A 21612-nucleotide genomic window follows, 5' to 3' on the forward strand; every position below is an offset into this window, starting at 1 on the left:
ATCAAACTAACACTTTGATACCTATAAATGTTTGCTGAATTGGAAACAATTATTAATAAATGGACAGTGTTAAAACAGAAGAAAATAAACAGGCAACAGTGGTATGAACAAGGTGGTAATCAGCTCCATACTAAGGGTATTAAAAGAAGAGGTAAACTGAGCAGAAGTGGGTTAGGTTAGGCTTCACAAATTTGGAGATGTTTGGTCTATAAAATAGAGCTGGGGTGGAGCAAAGTGTGGTGACACAGGCCTGTAATTCCAGCTATTCAGGGTTGAGGCAAGAGGTTTGCAAATCTGAGGCCAGTTTAGGTAATTTAGCAAGATCCCATATCAAAATGAAAACTAAAAAGGGCTAGGGGAATAGCTCAGGACCATACACAAACACACACAATTATTATTAGTAGTAGTATTATTAAAATTCTTTTAATTTAAAAAATGGACTTAGTGATCTGAATTAGAGTTCACCACTGGCACAAATGCCTTTAAATTATAGATGTGACATACTGAATCACAGGTATTAAAACTTGCAGTCAGTGATAGATTTCCATTGATATTCTAAGATATGCTGGGAATGAAACATGTGAAAGAGCAACACAGGTCTGGTTGTTAAAAGATGACTTCTACAAGGACACATATTAGAGCAAACTTGATATTAATTCCCAATAAAATTATAGCTTTATTAGGTTTATAAGCTCTGGAAAGAAAAAAAAAAAAGTGGTGCTAACTAGTTTCAACAGAACAGGTAATGTTTGATGAGGGATATGAATGATAAGTTGAAGACCCATATGGTGATCTGGGGAAGGAACAGGCAGACAGAAGGAACAAAAAAATTAAAGCCACAGAAACAGGAGAGAGTTTAGAGCACTGGAAGAGGGAAGAAGCAGAAGATGAAAGGTGAGTGGCAGGTTGCAATCATGTTAACAATTACTCGCCCTTGGAAGGAGAGACTCCACATTTATGGGAAACTATTCGATAAGAAGAGTGCCTGTGACATTTGCAGGCAAATGGATAAAGTTGGAGAATATCATGCTAAGTGAGATAAGCCAATCCCCAAAAAACAAAGGACAAATGATCTCACTGATAAGTGAATGATGATACATAATGGGGGGCTGGAGGGAGGCAAGAATGGAGGAAGGAGGGACTGTATAGAGGGAAAAAAGGGGTGGGGGGGGAGGAAAAATAACAGACTGAAAAATAACAGAATGAGACAAACATCATCACCCTATGTACATGTATGACTACACAAATGGTATGACTCTACTTCATGTACAACCAGAGAAACAAGTCGTACCCCATTTGTTTACAATGAATCAAAATAAATTATTAAAAAATACTGTTGGATTTACACTTAACAATAACAATTATATTTACATACAAAGAAAAAAAAAAGAGTGCCTATGACAAGAATCGTGACATGACCGTTTTTTATATTTCACAATACCATTCGGACTGCTGTGCGGAAGAGAGACTACCAGGGAGCATAGACAGAAACATGGAGATCAGGGCACCCTAAGAATGAAGGTCAGAACAATATGGGTCAGAAGAGGTGTGAAATGGTTGGATTCTGAATATCTTGAAAGCATAGCTAATAAGATTTGTTGATGGAGATGAAAGAAAGGGCTCAAAACTGATCTCAAGGTTCTAAAACAATGTAATTGCCATTTACATAAATGGAGAAAACTGTGAAAGACGCGAAGTTTTTTTTTTTTTTTTTTTTTTTTGTTGTTTGTTTTTGCTTTTGGCTTTGTGGGGGAACAACAAGAATAGAGAGAGCTAGAATTCAAGGAGATGTTAACTTTTAAGAAGCTTACTGGATACACACTAAGGTATACATGCTAGTGATAGAAGTCTAAACTGTAGAAATAAATTAGTAGGTGCCAGTCTTGAAAATACATAAGATCTCTACCTTGGGTATGCAGAGAAGAGTTCAAAGAATAATCCTGAGGCATTTGCCCTTTAAAAGTCAGGATGAGGAGAGCATAATGCAAGAAGGATTGAGGAAAAGAGCTGAAGAAGACAGTATCAAGAATGGGGAAATGACCAATGGTGTCATATGCAGTTAGTAGACTGAGAAGAGTAATGAGCAATAACCAGTGAAAGAGCTGCTAGCAACAGTTCACTACAGAGGGCTGCAATGATTACAGTTGTTGGTATCAAAAGGGAATAGGACAAGTATATAAATAAAGGGGCCAGCCTCAGCAGCACAGAGTTTATCCATTTTAATAGCAGGGAAGGGGAACATATAGTTCAGGTTTTGGAGAATAAGAAAACATTTTATTTAAACATCTGTTTTCCTTTATTAAAGAAGTTCTTTGCAGGCCATAGACATTTTATTTATGTCTCTACCCCTGGTAGGTAGCACAAAACAACAATTAGTTTGTTGGATGAAAGAATTGACTTCAAAATTTGAAGAGAGATAATTCAAAAGGTATTAAACTCAGTTTCTAAAAATCAAAAAAATACAAAAGAACCAATGAATACAGCCAGACTGGGCATGGTGGAACAAACTTGTAGTCTCAGCTACTTGGGAAGATGAGGTGGGATGATCACTTGAGTGCAGGAATTCAAGACAAGCCCAGCTGATCAACATAGTAAGAACCTGTCAAGGAAAGAAGGAAAGAAAGAGGGAGAGGGGAATAGGAAGGGACATAAAAAGGAGGAGGAGGAGGACTAAGAGGGGGAGAATAACCACAACCATAACAACAAGCAGCCAAGATGATATTGAAGTGATGAGGCAGAATAAAATAACAGTGATGGCAAAAATGACTATAACAAGCAAGTATTTAATGAGCTCTTAGTTTGTACTAAGTACTTCTCTAAAGCACTTTATATACATTAATTCATTCAATCTTAATATTAACATAATGAAACAGGCATTCATATTTGCTATCCCCATTTTATAAATGAGGATGCCAAAGGCAGAGATTAAGTAACTTGCCCCAGTTCACACAGTTTCTAAAATATATGCACTTAAACAGCCTATTATTTTCCAAATATCAAGATTCAGAAAGCTTCACAGATTAGAATGTTGGTTCAGGTTGAATGTATCTTTTTGCAGGTCCTTTAAACAACAAGAGTCTACCAGAATAAATATAATATGTAGGAGACAAACCTAGAAAGTGTGTATTTAGTATAAACAATATTAAGGAAATGAAATAAAGTACAAATTGGGAGAAAATATTTGCAAAGCACAGCTGAATAAAAAACTAGGATCCAAAATACATAAAGAACTCTTAAAAGTCAGCAAAATAAGAAAACATAACAACCCAATTTAAAAAATGTGCAAAAGCTCTGAAGAGGCAACTCACCAAAGATATACAAATGGCAAATAAATATATGAAAAAATGTTCAACATCATATAACATTAGGGAATTGCAAAGAGAACAAGAAGCTACTATACACCTATTAGAATTAGGCCAAAATCCAAAATATTACTAAATGCTGACAAGGATGTGGAGCAACAGGAACTCTCAATTCACTGTTGGGAATGAAAAATGACAGACACTTTGGAATAGAGTTTGGCAGTTTCTTGGAAAATTAAACTTGGTATTTACCTAAATGAATTGAGAACGTATGTGCACACAAAAATCTGCACACTAATGTTTTATTCATAACTGCCGAAACTTGGAAGCAACCAAGATATCCTTCAATTGATGAACAGATAAACACTGCAGTAATTCATACAATGGAAGATTATTCAGTGATGAAAAGAATCTGGGCAATCAAGCCACAAAAAGAGGAACTCCACATGCATACTGAGAAGTAAAAGAATCCAATCTGAAAAGACTACAAGTGAATGACTTCAGCTGTACCACATTCCAGAAAAGGCAAAACTATTAAGACAGTGGAAAAAAAAATCAGTGGGTTCAAGGGAGTGATGGATAACAGGGTGGAACACAGGAGATTTTAAGGCAGTGAAAATACTTTGTATGATCTGTAATAGTGGACACATGTCATTATACAATTATCAAAATCCACAGAATGTACAATACAAAGAGTAAACCTTAATGTAAACTATGAATGTTAGTTAATAATAATGCATTAATTGGTTTACTGGGGGAGAGGTGGTGAGCAGATATATTGGAAATCTCTGAACTTTCTGTTCAATTTTTCTGTAAATCTAAAGCTGTTCCTCAAAAACAAGAACAAAAAACTTCTTTTTAAATTAAAATAAAAAATTTTTAGCTATCTGAAAGGAAAACTACAAGCAAAACTACATTATCAATAATATGATGTTGGAGCTCAAACTGTTAATTAAACCATAGACTAGGCCAAAAACCTTAATTCAAGCCTAGCATTTACTATATTCCCCTACGTGCACTTTGATAAGAACTGGACAAGAATGAACTGGACAAGAATGTAATGACTGAAAAGCACCCAGTGTCCCAAAAGGGACCCAACCACCTACTAAAGATTTGAACTGTAAAACCTCTGAACTAGCTGTCCTAAAAGTATGTCTAAGATCCAATGAAACGTATCATAGGACAGAAAGTTTAAAATGGATATAAACATTTCTCTCAGTATATTGAATCAATCTCTACTACTGAGTGACATGCTCAGTCCATTGCACCACCCCACTTTTTGAATTTTGAGATCGAGCTCACTATGGTGCTGAGGCTAGCCTCAAACTTGTAATCCTCCTGCCTTAGCCTCTCAAAGTGGCTGGAATTACAGGCATGCACCACTGTATGTGGCTTGTAATTTCATCCATGATAAAACAGACAAGGGACATTATGTACTCCAAAACCTTTCAAATTTACCTTTTTTTCTCCCTTCTTCTTCTTTGTACTGGGGATCAAACCCAAAGGCTCTTTTTTCCCCCTCCTGAGCTATACCCCCATCCCTTTTAGTTTGTGAGACAGTATCTTGCTAAGTTGCCAAGTATGGCCTTGAATTGCCTCAGCCTCCTGAGTTGCTGGAATTATAGGGGTGCACTACCTCGCCCCAACTCTTTGTTTTTTGTTTCTGTTTTGGTACTGGGAATCACACTCAGGAATGCTTTACCACTGAAGTTCATCCCCAGTCCTTTTTATTTATTTATTCTTTTTTGCGGTGCTGGGGATCGAACCCATGGCCTTGTGCTTGCAAGGAGCGCACTCTACCAATTGAGCTATCTCCCCAGCCCTATTTTTTATTTTGAGACAAAGAGTTTAAATTGCTGAAGCTGGTCTCGAACTTCTGTTCCTCCTGCCTAACCACCTTTGCTCCCTGCAGTCACTGGGATTACAGGTGTGTTCCACTGTATGTGGTCACTTCTTTAATCTTAGTACTAAGTCTTACTTTTAAAACAACACATAAGTCTTCTAAAGGTACAAAAACAGTATGGGCTAATTTTCCATATCAAATAGAATTTTCAGTCTTTCTTTCAACCAGTACCCATAGAAAAAGACAAATTAGAAAATGGGAATGATCCTGTTTGGTTTTAGTAATAGTAAATTAAATGGAAAAAAAAAAGTATATTAGGTTTCACTGGTGGTTACACCACAATCTCTTATTTCTTCAACTGTTGAATTGGACACCATTTCCCCACAATGAGTTTTTTAAATCCTTTAAAGAGTTAAACTCATGCTCAGAATCTGCATTTCCTGACAACTTAATTGTTAAAACCAGTTAAGGAGTTATATCAAGGGCTTGGAAGAAAAGAAATTAGACACGTGCTTTTAAAACAGTAGTACACATTTCTCTGCCTTCAACTCCAGAAACTTACATCACTTTCTTTTCAGCCTCCCCAGAGCTCTCTAATATTCACATCTGCAACTTAGGTCTTCAAACAAAAAGTCAATGGAGTTCATTCACCAATCCAGAGATTTCTATGGCAATGCATACAAGGTAGACATTTAAAACTCTTGACCTCCAATGCTGCTTAATTAGCTGAAGGTCATTCTTTTCCTTTACAAAGCAATGAATTCTCTGATGGCAATTTTCTTAATTTTTAAAAATTTTTCATAACAGTGTTTCCTTCATTTAAGGCTGTGAAGTTCTTCTCAGCAAAACAACTGTTTTAAGTGTAAATGCATTTCTTCACTCTTTGTGATTCTAGTCTTTACCTACTTTGACAAGTAAAAATTAAACATATTTACGGTATATGATGTATTTTGATATATGTATGCATTAAGATATGATTAAATCAAACTAATTAACACATCTACCGTCTTACATACCTATTTTTTGTGGAGCGAGCATTTAAGATCTATTCTCTGGACAACTTTAAAGTATATAAACAATACGTTATCATACAGTCATGATGCTATATAAGAGATCTCCAAAACTTACCCTAAGACATTCTTTATGATAGTTTAAAAAGCTGTCAACCACTCAGTGAAAACATTTTCAGGCACCCATCTCAGCACATATATTTTATTTATTTATAAACTGATGCACACTATTACAAAATTTTACATACATATAGAATCAGAATTTTTTAAAGGGAAAGACTTAAAATAAATCTTTATAATATTTATTTTAGAAGTTCTAGTATTTTCTTTCTGCATCCCCTTAAGAGTGTGATAATCACACTTTGGTGACTACTGGTCTGAATGACTGAAAGAAGTCCATAAAAACAAAACAAAACAAAACAAAACAAAACAAAACAACAAAACAAAAAAAACCTATTTTAAGTTTTCATCACATAGGCTAAACATTGACAAACATTTTCCCCTATTAAAGTCCACCTTTCGATATCTTAAAGCACTTATTAACAAGATTTTTCTTTTCTATCTATCTATCTATTTATTTATTTATGCATGTATGCGTGCATTGCTGGGGATCCAACCAAGGGCCTTGAGCTGTCAGTGCTCTACCACTGAGCTACATTCCTGGCCCAATGAGGAAAGTTCTCAAAATTGTCTAACATTCATTTATAACTTGAAGGCTAAAACAGTTGCAGGAGCAACTAAATCATTTTTTTAAGTGATAACATTTAAGCCTAACCAAAGCAAACCTCTATGTGCACATTTTGTGTCTGCATGTTATTCTCTAACGAGAAGAGATTTTCATGAGAAAACTAATATAAAATGTTGTAAATACCTTACTGATTTTGACCAATTTCTATACTACGTGGCATAGAAATAATATTACTTAATGTCTGCATTCAAATGAACAGTTTTAAGGAACCATCAAACAGCCTAAAAATTAACCAAACACCTTTTCCTCTGACAGACCAAATAATGTAGAGATAACAACAAGAAAAATTATATATTTCACTATGCTTTCACAAGTCAACTTAAGAAAATGTCTATTAAGAACCCTTCCCAAGTACAAACAATACACCAGGCACTGGTCCTGACAAAACCATATAGTTTCTAAGGAACTTCATCAAAGCCAAAGATCCAACTGTTGCTTGAATTTGTTGTACAACAGCATCACCAGGTGGTGGCTTATGCAACCTGTGTTTGAGCTCCTTCAACAAAAAGGAACTTAGAAAGCAGTCAGTCTACTGAATTTTCTGACACTTTGGGATTATCTGAAATAAACTGAATTAGAAATTTTTGTCTAATAATGATTTTATCTACTATTTTTACTCTTGGGGGTCATGTAGAACAAACTTATTCACTCTTCTGTTTAACAACTTTTCAAATATTTTAAAGCAATTACCAGACACTTCAATTCTTCTCTTCAATCTAAATATACAAATTTAACTCAGCTACTTCTCATGTATAATATTAAAATTTTCCTAATGACAACTTCCAAGAAGGAATTCAAACATAAGAACCTAATTCTGAAAGTTACAGTACATTGCAAAACTACACACATCCTCATTGTAAACAATTTAAATACAGACCTGTGTTTTAATACTGCTGAATGTCTTGAGCAAACTTATTCACAGATAAGTCTATAGGAAGGTAACTTACTAATATTAGCACAGGTTCATTTGATATTTACAAAATATTTTCTGTATATTAAGTACCTCAACAAATAGTGGGTTTTTAAAATATAATTAAATAAATGACCACTTTATAATTAAATAAACCATCATTATTTTTAAAGGAGAACTAAATCTTTCTAATAACAATCTCTAAAATCCTAGGAAATTAACTATAAGATGACAAGCTTGCAATAAGCTTGCACAGGTATATATGCCACATGGTTGTGCAAAAGAATAAACTATAACTGACATTTCCTATGTAATTGCACTTTGGCTAACAATGAATGATTTAAAAATCTATAACAAAAGAGTTTCTATTTTGGTATAGTACCAACCAGTCAACCAACAGATTATATTTACATTTAGGTAATATTTTCAAAGTAAAAGATCTTTAGATATTAGTCCATTATTAAACATGGTAGAAGCTAATATATATTCTGATATTCATCTTCAGTTCTGCCAGTTTCAGACATTTCCTATCAAGAAAATGAGTGCAACCAGTACTAGACAACAAAAGGACAATTTCAATTTAACTAATTCAGTTAATATTTGAGTATTACTTGAACAATTACTTGAATAATAATTACTCAAGTAACACTTAAGCATTTTAGAACCTGAAAATGCAATTTAAATAACTTGTCAATATTATATGCCAATAAGTCATATAAGATTTATTCTGAAAAAAAAAAATTAAATGTTACTTTATATTTTGATCTACTAAACATAGGGCTACTTTTCTAGTAAATAAGCTTCAGTTAATTTTCTTAAGTGGTCAAGTCATTAAAATGACAAGGCATTTGTAAGAAGCATTATGCTATTTATTAGGTTCAATGTGAGCAAGAATTGCTAATTATGCAAGAAAGAGATACAGTCTAAGATTTTGAGTTTTACATATTATAAGTAGACAATAATTAGTTCATTAGAAAAAAAGGGAAAATTTTTATTGAGCTGATCAGGATTTCCATTTCCTAATACACTTCAACTTCTTGGTTAACTCCAGGCAACTATCTGGTTACTTACTATCTGGTTCAGATTTCATCTATACTACTATTTTTCTAGATGTTCTGTGTAAACAATTATTTTGGATAATTCATGCTTATATTATTATATGACAAACCATTTTATATTATAGTTATTTTATAGAAAATTTTCTAAAAATCTTAGTTTCATGCTTTCTTAAAACAATGCTGAAACTACAGATTAGTCACAACATGAACATGAATTGTATAGTAGCACTATTAACACTTTGATCTTATGTCTTCTCTACTTAACACCAACAGGATGTCTGTGATGTTCTGATGCCTAAGGTGAGAACCTCAGTATGGTCTATAGGTTCATAAGCATAAAAGGCCTAGATTTTGTGCCATCTGGCTACTCTGAAATCTTTTCCTCTTTCTCCATGCACCTCCATGGTTGATATTCCAATGATTAAATGTACCATAAGGAAAATCACAGCAAAATAGGCTGTTGGCAGCAGGCAGGTAACTCTGAAGAACTCTGGGTGCCCGAAAAAGGAGCAGAAAAACATCTTCCCTTAGAAGGTAGCCTGGCTAATTTGTATAATGCCAGTCTCCATCCTTTCTTCACAGGAACTTGGAATAAACCTGTTGTTTACCTTTTCTGTCCTGTATGTGACATTATTCTCTCCCCAAATGATCTAATAGCACACTTTGCATATTGCCTGCTCATTTGATACAAAGAGGTTTAGAAACAAAGAAAAGAAACAACAGTAGTATAGTCTAAGTACACATGAAGTATAAGAGGGTGACTGTGATGACATTATATGAAAATAATGTGTCTGGCATGTATTTACACATGACAAATACCAATAAAACTATGAATCTGAATTTATTCTGTGGGGGTACTTAGAGGTAGTCACAGTACAAAGATATAATTGTGTCTGCTATTTATGAGGCTAACACAAGAGGACTTTTGAAAAGCACTGAGAATTTCCAAAATCATAAGAAATATTAATAAATCCCTCTACACATAAATCAGAATTATAGAAAAATCTAGATCTAGTTTTTGCTACAGATAAAATGAACAAACTGTGAAATTAATTATCTAAGTGTTTTCACTTTGTTAATTAAGCATTAGTAACAGACCAGTTGATTTTCTGTGGTACTGGAGATTTAACCCAGGGGAACTTTTCCACTGAGCTATGTCCCTTGCCCATTTTATTTTTTATTTTGAGACAGGGTCTCACTAGGTTGTGTAGGGTCTCACTAAACTGCCAAGGCTGCCTCAAACGTGTGATCTTCCTGCCTCAGCCTCCTGACTAGCTAGCATTACAGGCATGTGCCACTATGCTCAGCTGTGACGAGTTTTAAAAAAACTGCCTAAAAAAACTGATGACCTGTTTTTCTTTATCAAAGAAATCCCTGTGACTCAAATTTTACACAAACTATTTTAAGTCACTGAAGAAACAAATAATTTGCTGGGCAGAGTAGTGCATGCCTATAATCCAACTACTAAAGGCTAAATCAAAAAACTCTTAAGTTGAAGGCCAGCCTGAAAAAAAGGCCAGTCTAGAAAACATAGCAAGATCCTGCCTCAAAATAAAAAGTAGTAAGGGATGGGGATGTAGTTCAGTGGCAGAGTGCCTCTAGATTCAACCTCTAGTAGCTCAAAACAAAACAAAACAAAACAAAAACCAAAAAGAGGATAGGTAATTCAATTTCCTTGATTGCAATATTCTCACTTCTTTGATTTCACAAAAAAAATGAAAATTATTAGGTGGTATTTGTGTAACTAATAAAACTTATTTTACTTTGGATTTTTCCTAGTAAAGACCAGAAAAGACATTTAAAAAAATCAACCCCATTAGTCTATGAGGTTTAAATAAATTAAAAATCACTTTATTTTTACTACTGGTTATATCAAAAACTATCAATGTAAAGAAAATATCTTCTTCTTTAAGAGTTAATAAGGACAAAATATCTCAAGGGGGAAAAGTTATCTTATAAAACTTTTTCTATATACAACCCAAAGCTACTCACTAAATGTATCTCCATGGTCTTGTAGTTGAGAATATATGATAGAAATTACTGAATTAAAACTATTCAAGATGACAAAATCTTTCTGGTGGCATCTCTACCCAACTACACAAAACTAAAGTATAGCCTGTTGCTCTATGCTAAAGGAAGCATGAAAAAAAGAATATTCTTTCTCCTTTTGATCTTCAACCAAATAAATTACTCTGTTCTCTTATCTGTAAAATGGAATAAGTTAGAGCAGTACAAATTCATTATCAGCAAAATTTATACAAAAAGTAAGTACTTGATCCATACCTTGTTTTAATTCCAAACCTTCAGATTGTTTGTTCTCTCTCAGAGATGAAGTAGAATCTATACAGGTATCCTGTCTGAGGAATGAACATAAATAAAAAGAATTTTTAAAACTATATTCAATCAAATCTTATGTCCAAGTTCCTAGAATTAAGTTAGGCACAAAGAAAGATAAAATGAATCTTTCTAAGCCTCAAGGTACCATTTAGTACACTCCAAAGACTCAGAAATATGTACACTAGTGTTAAAAGGAGCAGCTACAAGCAACTACCAAGTTAAGCAGTATATTTCTTTGTAAAATCAAAGGGCAGACCTAGAAGGAACATTTTTTCTCCCTTCCAATACTCTGCAGGATAGCTGATGGGAGAAATCACAACTCACAGCAGTATCCAATAATTTTTTAAGTTCCCCTGTTAAATTTAATGGACATTTTGGCATTCAAATTACTTTATATTCATCTAATTTCATACCTCAAATGCTTTGATGCCTATAGTATATTGAAATACATAATTTATATGTAATGTACATATGTAATCAAAGTAAATGGATTAAATATAAAATCATGCGAAAAAAGTTTCAATTCACTATGTTCTGTAATAGAGCTGCAAATTAAATCAATACTTTTCTTATGACAACATTATACCATCTAACACTGATGCTACAAATACTTTTCAACAAAACAGAAAATCAAGAAACTAATTGTAAATATTCAAATGAAATAAGTGACTATTTTATTCAAAATAGGTATCCATTTTCTTTGTAGAATTTTTATATATAACCTAAGGTTAACATATGGAAATATTTAGGAAATTGTCTGACAAAACTATTTCTACTCAGTTAACCGCACCAAATCCCTCAATATAAGGATTAAAAAAAGCATATGATCATTTTCTTGAAATTTTTATGTTCTTTCCATTCAACATATTTCGCATGCATTTGTTAATTTTATAATAAAACTTCACTAACATAAATTCAAACAAACTAAAAATTATTTTGTTTTGGTATTATGACATCTGTAATATACTTCTCTATTGTCTAATATCAGCTACTCAAATTTTATCTTCTCCCCAAATGACAGGTAGATCCCACATAAGATATCGACAATTTTCCTTGGCAATCCAGGGACAAAATAAAGAGCTTTGGAAGGAATAAACTTAAAATATGCTACCTCAAGCATTCAATCAAATTAGATTTTACCTACTAAGAGCATCAAAGACGTTTCCTATAGAGAAAATGTTTGTTTGCTTTATACATCTTTGAATGGAACCTAATTCTTCATGTACATACATGCATCTAAATTTACAAACAATGCACACAAGTACTAAAACATCATGTAACACCCCACTGACATGTATGATTTTGCATTTTATGTATCAGTTCAAATAAATCTAATTAAAATAAATTTATAAAAATTACTTCAACAAAATATAACATAATGAATAAGAGGAAGATGGACATGTATAACACCTAAGGAAGACAACATAGCTATGTATTCTAGCTGAGAATGTATAATCTATAAGGAAACATTAGACAAACTCAAAATGGAAATAAGCAATATTCTAATGTAAAAAGTTCAATGTCAATGTTATAAAAGACAAATGTTGTGGAAATATTCCAAGTTAAAGGAGGCCAAACAGCCATAAAAACTGAATGTCATAAAAGGTATTACTGAACCAAAAGACAAACTCAAATACTGATGGCAGATTGGACAAAAGCAATTTATAAATGTTAAATTTCCTGAAGTTGATACTTGCTGTGGTAATAGCACAGAATACTGCTATCCTTTTGAAAAACACAATGTAATATTTAGGGGCAAAGTGCCATGATGTATTTAACTTAGCCTCAAACGTTTCACCAAAAAAACCAAAACCAGGGCTGGGGAGATAGCTCAGTTGGTAGAGTGCCTGCCTCGCAAGCACAAGGCCCTGGGTTCAATCCCCAGCACCGCAAAAACAAAACAAAAAAAAAAAACAAAAAACAAAAAACCAAAAACCAAACAAAAAAAAACTTTGCATATGTAATTATGTGTGCAAAGAGGATAAAATGTTAATAATAGGTCAATACAGATAAGGGTTATATGGATGGTTCTTACAGAGGTCTTATTCTTGCAACATTTTTAATAAGTTTGAAATTATTTTCAATAAATTAGGTAATAAGAATGCAATAAAACCCAAGTGTAAGGAGTTGCTCCCCTGGCTGGAGCATGGCCAATAGCCACACCAGAAAGAAAGAGCTCTTTGGATCAGCACCAGCTGCTTGTGCCCCCTGTACAGGACATGCACATTGTTTTACTCACATCTCCCTGCTTGAAGTAAGCCCATGCCCATGTGTGACATGTAATCCTACCTTGTGCTGGTAGCAGAAATAAAAATTTTAATAAAAAGCATTAGTGGCTACCACAGAGGTAAAAAAAAAAAAAAAAAAAAAATGCAATAAAAACCGGTCAGTGTCCCTTAAACATCCCCCAAATAAAATTAAACTGCTCTATAAAGATTATCCTGTCATACACTATTTGCATGTTCAACATGAACTTATATCAAATGTTATCTTGGATTGGATTTAATCAGGCTATTGATGGTGCTGAGAGAATTTCAGCCAGTAGGTATAGTACACCACCCTGTGGCAGAAAAGTGAAAAGCTAGATGCTTTTACACCAGTAGTATGGGTGGGTACCTGGATGGACAGAAAGAGAACAAACCCAGAAACAGTTTTTCAATAGTTTACAATTTAAAAATCAATAATAGCTAATTTTTCTAAGATAAAGACTTTACTCTTAAAATTATATGATTAAAGGTCTCTAATATAATTTAACCATCTCCATTAGATAACATGAAAGGCAAGGTATTTACAAAAAAGGAAATGTCTTAAAGTATGAGAAAAGTACAGCATCTAGGTCTCTTATTTCCAGTTTTATAAACATTTAAAAGTCTATTCTCAGTATGAGAAAACATATTAAGAACCAGAATTAGGAAAGCCAGAATTGGAAAATCCCAATTTATATTTAAATAGTATTTAAATTATTCTATCAGACACTTAAAATCTAAAAATTGCTAACAAAAAAACGGAAAAGGAGGGCAAAGGAGGATACACATTGCCAAAGCCAGTCTGGGTTAAGAATTCTGTGATGATCTTTGTGTTCCTTTCCATTTAAAACAAGAGAATAAGGCTGTTTTAATTTTTCTAACTCCCTTCTTCCAACTGCAATGCTCCTTTAAAACAGCCTAATTTACAAGCATAGTACAAGCATGGACTGGAATTATAAGAGCCCAACATTTAAATTCTCAAATCAGCATTAGTCCAACTTTCTTTTCTTTCTTCTTTTTTCCCTAGAGTAATGCTAACTTGCCTCACACTAGGCAAGTTCTCTACCACTGAACTACATCCCCAGACTCCAAACTTTCTTTGACCCAAATAGTCCATGAAATTAAAAAAAAAAAAAGAAAAATCAAAGTTACACTAGGAGACTTAATTAAAAACACATGGGAATTAAGAAAGGTTTAACATACATTTCTAAATGGCAGGGAGGAGTGTCAATTTCTTGTTCAAATAAAAAATATTAGGAAAGTATCTCAACAAAATAATAAACAGAACTGAGTCCGTCTGATCATTCTCATTTTGGCAAAAGTTAACTGACAAAGAATCATGTAAACTGGCATAACAAAAGGTATAATTCTGAATTACTCTCTCCATATTCCTGAGAATAAAAACAAAAGCAAAACAGTAGCACCCAGGTTTGGCACAGTGGCTCTCATCTGTATCTCAGTTATGCAGAGACCAAGACCAAGGCAGAACTATAAGTTCCAGGATAGCCTAGGCAATTTAGTGAGATATGGGACCCAAAATAAAATAAAATTGTTTGACTGGCTGGGGGTGTAGCTCAGAGTAGAATGTTTGCCTCACATGCATTCAGGTCCTAGGATCAAGTACATAGAAGTGAGGGGGTGGAGAAGGGAACAACTGACTGAAGCCAGCTTATCTTTCCTACTATTAAAAATAAGAAACAGACAAAAAAAGGTGGGGGGATGGAAAGTTTTGAAAAAGAATTAAAAAGTTGGAGAATGTTTATTATTAGATTTCAAAACTACACATATATGATCAAATTGTTTTCAACGAAGTTTTAAAGGCAATTTAATGGAGAAAGATCAGTCTCTGAAGAAGTAGTATTAACAAATCAGATATCTACCTGAACATGATTTTTTTAACCCATACTTAAAATGGAACAGAAACTGAAATGTGTAAATTTATAAAACTTCTAAGATGATTTTGAAAAAAAACCTTTGTGAACTTGGATTTAGCAAAGATGTCATCAAAACCATAATCTATAAATAAATGTAACTGGTAAATGGATTCCATCAAAATTCAAAACTTCTGCTCTTTCAAAGAGACTATTAAGACAAACAACAGACAGGAGAAAATATTTGCAAGCCACACATCTGATAAAGAACTTGTATCAAGTCAGGCGTGGTGTCATACACCCAAAATCCCAGCTTGGGAGGCTGAGGTAGGAGGATCACTTGAGCCCAGGAGTTCAAGGCCAGCCTGGGCAACACAGTGAGATCTATTTAAAAAAAAAAAAAAAAAAAAAAAAAAAAAAAAAGGTATCCAGAATACATAAAGAATTGTGAAATCATAATAAGAAAACACCACAATTTTAAAATAGGTTAAAAAATTTAGTTACTTCCCTAAGGGAAGATACGCAGATGCCAAGTAAACACAATAACAGAAATTACACATCAAAAGTTATTAGAGAAATGCAAATTAAAAATTCACAATGTGTATTACCACTATACATTAGAAAGACTAAAATCAAATATGACGAATGAAACTCTCATACTTAGTATCAGCAAGGACACAGACAGGCCTCAACAATCCTGCTCCTAAATATTTGCTTAAGTAAGGTGAATCTGTGTGTCCATACTAATTCTTGTATATGAATGTTTCTAATGACTTTATCTGAAATCAAAAATTGTAAACAATTTTCTAATGCCTTTGTATTAGTTTTCTATTGTTGCTATAACAAACTTAATGGTTTAAAAGAACATAAATTCATTTTACTGATGTTCTGAAGGTCAGAAGTCTGGGATGGGTCTCACTGAATAAAACTAAAACATCTACAGGCAGTTCTCCTATCTGGAGCTTCTAGATAAAAATCCATCTCCTACTCTTTTGGGTTTTGAGCAGATTCAGTTCCTAAGGTGGCAGGAACAAGGTCCCTGTTTCCTTGATGGTTTTAAAAGACCACACAGCTTAAAATTCTCCTCATGTCATAGTCCCCTTCTCTCTTCCACTTTTAAGAACGTAGGTGATTCAGTTGGGCCAACATGGATAATACAAAAGATCATCTTCCAATCTCAAAGACTTTAGTTTTATATCTGTAAAATCCTTTCTTTAAATGTAAAGTAATATATTCTCAGGTTCTAGAGATCAGAGTGTAAATGTCTTTAAGACTACTAGAGTACCTCAATGGGGGATACATACAACATGGATGAATCTCAAATGCACTGTGCTAAGTAAATGAAATCAGATTCAAAAGATTATATACTTTCTTATTCCATCTACAGTATATGACATTCTGGAAAAAAGAAAAGGCACATTGGCAGAAATGAGAACAGTGGTTGGTTATGCTGGGGATAAGGATGCAAGAAGGAATTGACTACAAACTCATGTGGAAAATTATTGGCACTCTGTCCATGATAGGAACTGTTCTATATTGTGATAATAGTGGTAGACATACATCTATCCATTTATTAAAACTTTCAGAACTGTTATATTTTAAAAGGTGAATTCTACTATATTAAATTATACCATTTTAGATTTTTTAAAAATTTGCATATAAAAGCTTTAGAACTGGTTCAGAATAATGAGACATATGGTAGCTAACTGTAAACTTCAAACCCTATGTAAAGAGACAAAAACAATCCTAATTTTTCTTAGTCTTTTCAACAGCAAATAAAGTTAATTCTTAACTCTACTCAGTCCCTCATCAATTCCCTTCCACAAAAGATATCAAAACTTAACCCTACCTCTGTTGAAGAAAAACATCTCCACTTACTTTTCCCAAATAATATAAGTCAAAAAATCAGTTAACACACCCCAATTCTTTCTCTGGCTCACATTATGATTCTCTAAAGTTTCATTCTATAAGCTGCCAACCTGTAACTCAAGTTTTTTCCTTCTTTCTTTTTTTTTTTTTTTTTTTCTTTTCTTCGGGACTGGAAAGTGAGCTCAGGGCCTTTCACATGCAATGCAAGTGTTCTTAGCCTCCTGTAGTATTATTTTGAGAAAGGGCTTTACTAAATTGCCCAGTTGAGAAACTTGTTTCAGTCTCCCCAGTAAACGGTTACAGGTGTGCATCACACCATGCCAGGGGACCAAAAGTTTTTAATTAATAAGCAATTCCCTATATTCCCTATTCTATTTAAAAGTGACTGAAGAAAATTAAAAAGGTAATTATTTCTTCTTTGCTCTATCCATACAGTTCTGTTTTCATGACTTTTCCAGTATCAAAAGTTAGTATGAAATTGGGCTGGGGTTGTAGCTCAGTGGTAGAGCACTTGCCTAGCTTGTGTGAGGCACTGAGCACAATTCTCAGCACCACATATAAAAATAAAATAAAATAAAGATTCATTGATAATCAAAAAATTATTTTAAAAATTATTTCGAAATCACTTTCTAACGATACAAACATGCTGAAAATGTGGAATGCTAAGAATTGTAAGTAAAGATGTTGTCAATAATTAGTAATACTTTCTCCAAAGGTTTTCTGAAAAATTTATTGTATTATTTCAGATAAACTTCTCTATTATGTAGAATATTTTATTCATTACAGCCTAATAGTAATATATAAAGGATATGAGAGCATAAGTATATCCAGATAACCAATTTATCCATTACCAGCCCCAAAGCACAGTCAGCTACTTTTATATATGTATACATGTGTGTGTATATGTAGGTCTAAAAGAATTAGCTTATAGATAATGTCAATATAGCAAATGGATCTCATTTGTGAGAAAAATCCTCTAAATACATTAACAGACTTAAATGAAACTATTCAGAAATAAATGCAAAATATAACATAAGCAACAAATTATTTTTAAAAAAATAAAGAATAACTGAAAATCATAATAATTATTTCACTGCTTTCTTTAAGCTTTAATACCATAGTATGTATGTACACATGTGTATATAAAAGCATAAATCAGTTTTCATTCAGCATTTGACCTCAAAACCACAGAGGAATATATTTCCTTACTAGAAAAACTAGCTGTGCAGAATTACTATTTTAAAAGTAAAAAATTTCAGTGAAAACAGACATGAAGAAAAGCAACAAAAGACCAAAAATTCTCAAGAGCAGACTGGGGATGAAAAAGTGGGAAAGAAACTTACTTCTAATTATGATTTCTTTTGTATTATTCTATTCTATACTGTGGATTCGTATTCTATACTGTGGATTCTACACTGTGGATTTTTTATATTATTCTATATTGTGGTCTTTCTTTTGCTTGGAACATTAATAAACATATAAATTCACACAAAGTCGTAAAATGAAGCAAAGGAATTAATAAATGCAGTTGACAGAAGATAAATACAAAGAATGAATTTAGTATACAGCAATCTAATCAAGAATTAAAAAAAAAAAAAAAAAAACCCTAAGTTTATCCATGACGCTTGTTAGAAGAGCTATGGTAAGATGAAAGGTGAAAGAGGACCTTTAAAGTCCCATCTTAAAACCTACACCAAAATAAATTCCAAATGGATCAAATAAGTAAATATTTTTAAAGCTTTTATGAGGTACTAAAAGTATGAAGTATGCCTTTTCTAAATATAAAATCCAGAAACCATAAAAGATTGATAAAATTAAACTATATACACATGAAACATTTACATATGCAAAAAATAAAAGTCATAGCAAAGTCAAAACAAGCAACAAGCAGGATAAAAATAATTAAAACCTGTATCATAAAAAATAAATTACAAAGGCCAAAGTCCCCCACCCACGTACACAAAAGGTAAATAAATGACAGAGTTCACAGAAAATTCCAACAGCTCTGTGGTAAGATGGTTAATTTCATTAATAAAATAACAAATTAAAATTCCATTGCGTTTCTTTTATTTTCCAGATGAACAAAGACCAAAATGTTAGTTAACACTGTATCAGCTAAAGTATATTAAAATAGTTCACATGGATGGGGGAATGTAAATTAACAGTGTAAGTTAATCATAGCAGTGTCTATGCCCAAAGTAGCTGATTCAACAATTAGCTTCTAATTATTTATCCTTCATAAATACTCACAAAAGAGCACAATTACATAAATATTCATATTGCTTATAGCAACAAAAAATAGTAAATAAATGTCCATTAACACACTGTTCAGATTTTGCTATATCAAACAATGTATCCTGGAATACATAGAAGCCTTATGTGTACTAGATAGGACAAAAATTCAAGAAAAGCATACTATTATGTGGAAACAAATCAATAGAAAAAGGTACAGTGGTACAGTTTTCACAGTATACTATCATGTGTAAGGAGAAAATATATACGTACAAATTCGTACATGTACGGAACAGCTCTGGAGAGATACACAAGAACTAGTTTATTGTGTTGTTTAATGAAAGAAAAGAATGAGGAGTGGCAAAAGGACTTATTTTCACCACATCCTTTTAAATTTTTTTTAAATTTAACTATGCATATGTGCTTACAATTCAAATAAGATGTTAAACAACAGCATTAGATAGATGAAGACAAACACTCTTGTACAGAGTGTTCCTAACCAAAAGGATACACAAGGAAATGTTAGCAGTGGTTACCTGAAGCAGGGGACCTTAACTTCAGTCCATACAGCACCCTCTCACCAGGTCTATGGGTTGAATTAAAGTGGTCTGTGAGCTTGCATGGTAAATTTGTTTCCTAAAGTTGCTGAAACATATTACCATCATAAAAAGTAACAAAAACTATTTTCTTTTCCAATTCTGGAGGTCAGAATTCTAAGCCTAAATCTATCAGCAGGGCTACACTTTTCGATTCTTTAGGGAACACTGCTTCTTTGCCCTTTCAGCACTTGGGGCTACCTCCCTCTTATTCCCAAGCTCATGGCCCCTTCCTCCATCTCCAAAGTCAACATCTGTCCTGACTCTGCTTCCCTATGCCTTTATCATATAGTCTTTTCCTGTGTATCAAATTTCCTTCTGCCCTCCTCATGTAAGAATACATAGGAATGAATCTAGGGCCCACCCAGATAATCCTAGAAAACCTCCCATCTCAGTATAACACTTAAATCACATCTGCAAATTCCTTTTTGCTGAATATACTAACATTTACAGATTCTATGAATTAGAATGTAGACATCTTTGGGACTTTATTCAACCAACCAGAGATGGGGGAAATTACATCTACATTTTCACTAATATCTACTGAAAGTAAGCATTTCCTTAAAAAAAAAAAAAAACAGTGCCTATGACTCTATCACCAACAGAAATCATACCTTCACATAACATGGTTGTTGCAGATATCCAAAACACAGTTGTAACTATTTTAAAATTATGAAAGTTACTGGAACTGCTGCTACATTTTAATAACATGTTTATAAATACATATATTACTATATTGTAAAATATTTTAATATTATTAACCATTTCGATAACTGATTTCCTGTGTGGTTATATTTTAATCTGTAAATTAAAAATTAAAAACAATATTATTTTTAGGAAGAATCCATAGGCTTCTCTACACCTTCCCAAAAGGATTCCTGACATGCAAAAGGTTTAGAAGTACTGCTTTGGAGAAAAGATAAGGATAGAAGGAGGATGGAGTGGGATGGGGAGCTGAAGTACAAAGGTTTTTATTTTTATTTTAAACCACTGTTTAATTTGTGTGTGTGTATATATATAATATATTATATATATATTATATATATTATATTATATATATATACACACACACACACACACACATAAAAATACACGCACATGCCACTGCTTTCAGTGGTGGTAAACAAAAATTATCTTCGGCTTCACTTTGTGTTACTGGAGACTGAACCCATGGTCTTACACGCACTAGGCAAGCACTCTACCAATGAGTTACAATCCCAGTCCCCTTAATTTTTTTAAATTTTGAGACAGAGTCTTGCTAAGTTGCCATCACTGACTTCCAGCGTGCAATCTTCCTGTCTCAGTCTTCCACATAGCTGGGATTACAGGCATGTGCCAAAACGCCGCTTCAGCTTCATATTTTCCCTGTGCTAGGTTAAATAATAGGACCACTAAATAAGCCCACCTTCTAATTCCCATAACCAATGAATGTTTATTTGGAAAAGGGGACTTGGTGGGTGTGATTAAGTTAGATACTAAGATGGGAGTTGTTTTTTATTGCCCTGATGAGCCCACTGTGAGCACAGCCGTCACTCTAAGAGGGACCCAAGAAGACTCAGAATTAGAGGAGAAGGCAATGTCATACTGCAA

General features: G+C 33.2%; 1 protein-coding gene across 1 annotated transcript in view; it reads right to left on the bottom strand.

The window, feature by feature from the left end:
- LOC306645072 (caspase activity and apoptosis inhibitor 1-like) overlaps positions 1-21612 on the bottom strand; it is a 55793-nt gene that overhangs the window by 12920 nt on the left and 21261 nt on the right. The window contains 1 exon segment of the mRNA XM_079112357.1: positions 11155-11228. Coding sequence (XP_078968483.1) covers positions 11155-11228 — 74 coding nt within the window.

This window comes from Sciurus vulgaris, assembly GCF_902686455.1.
Source record: "Sciurus vulgaris genome assembly, chromosome: 15".
NCBI lineage: Eukaryota > Metazoa > Chordata > Mammalia > Rodentia > Sciuridae > Sciurus > Sciurus vulgaris.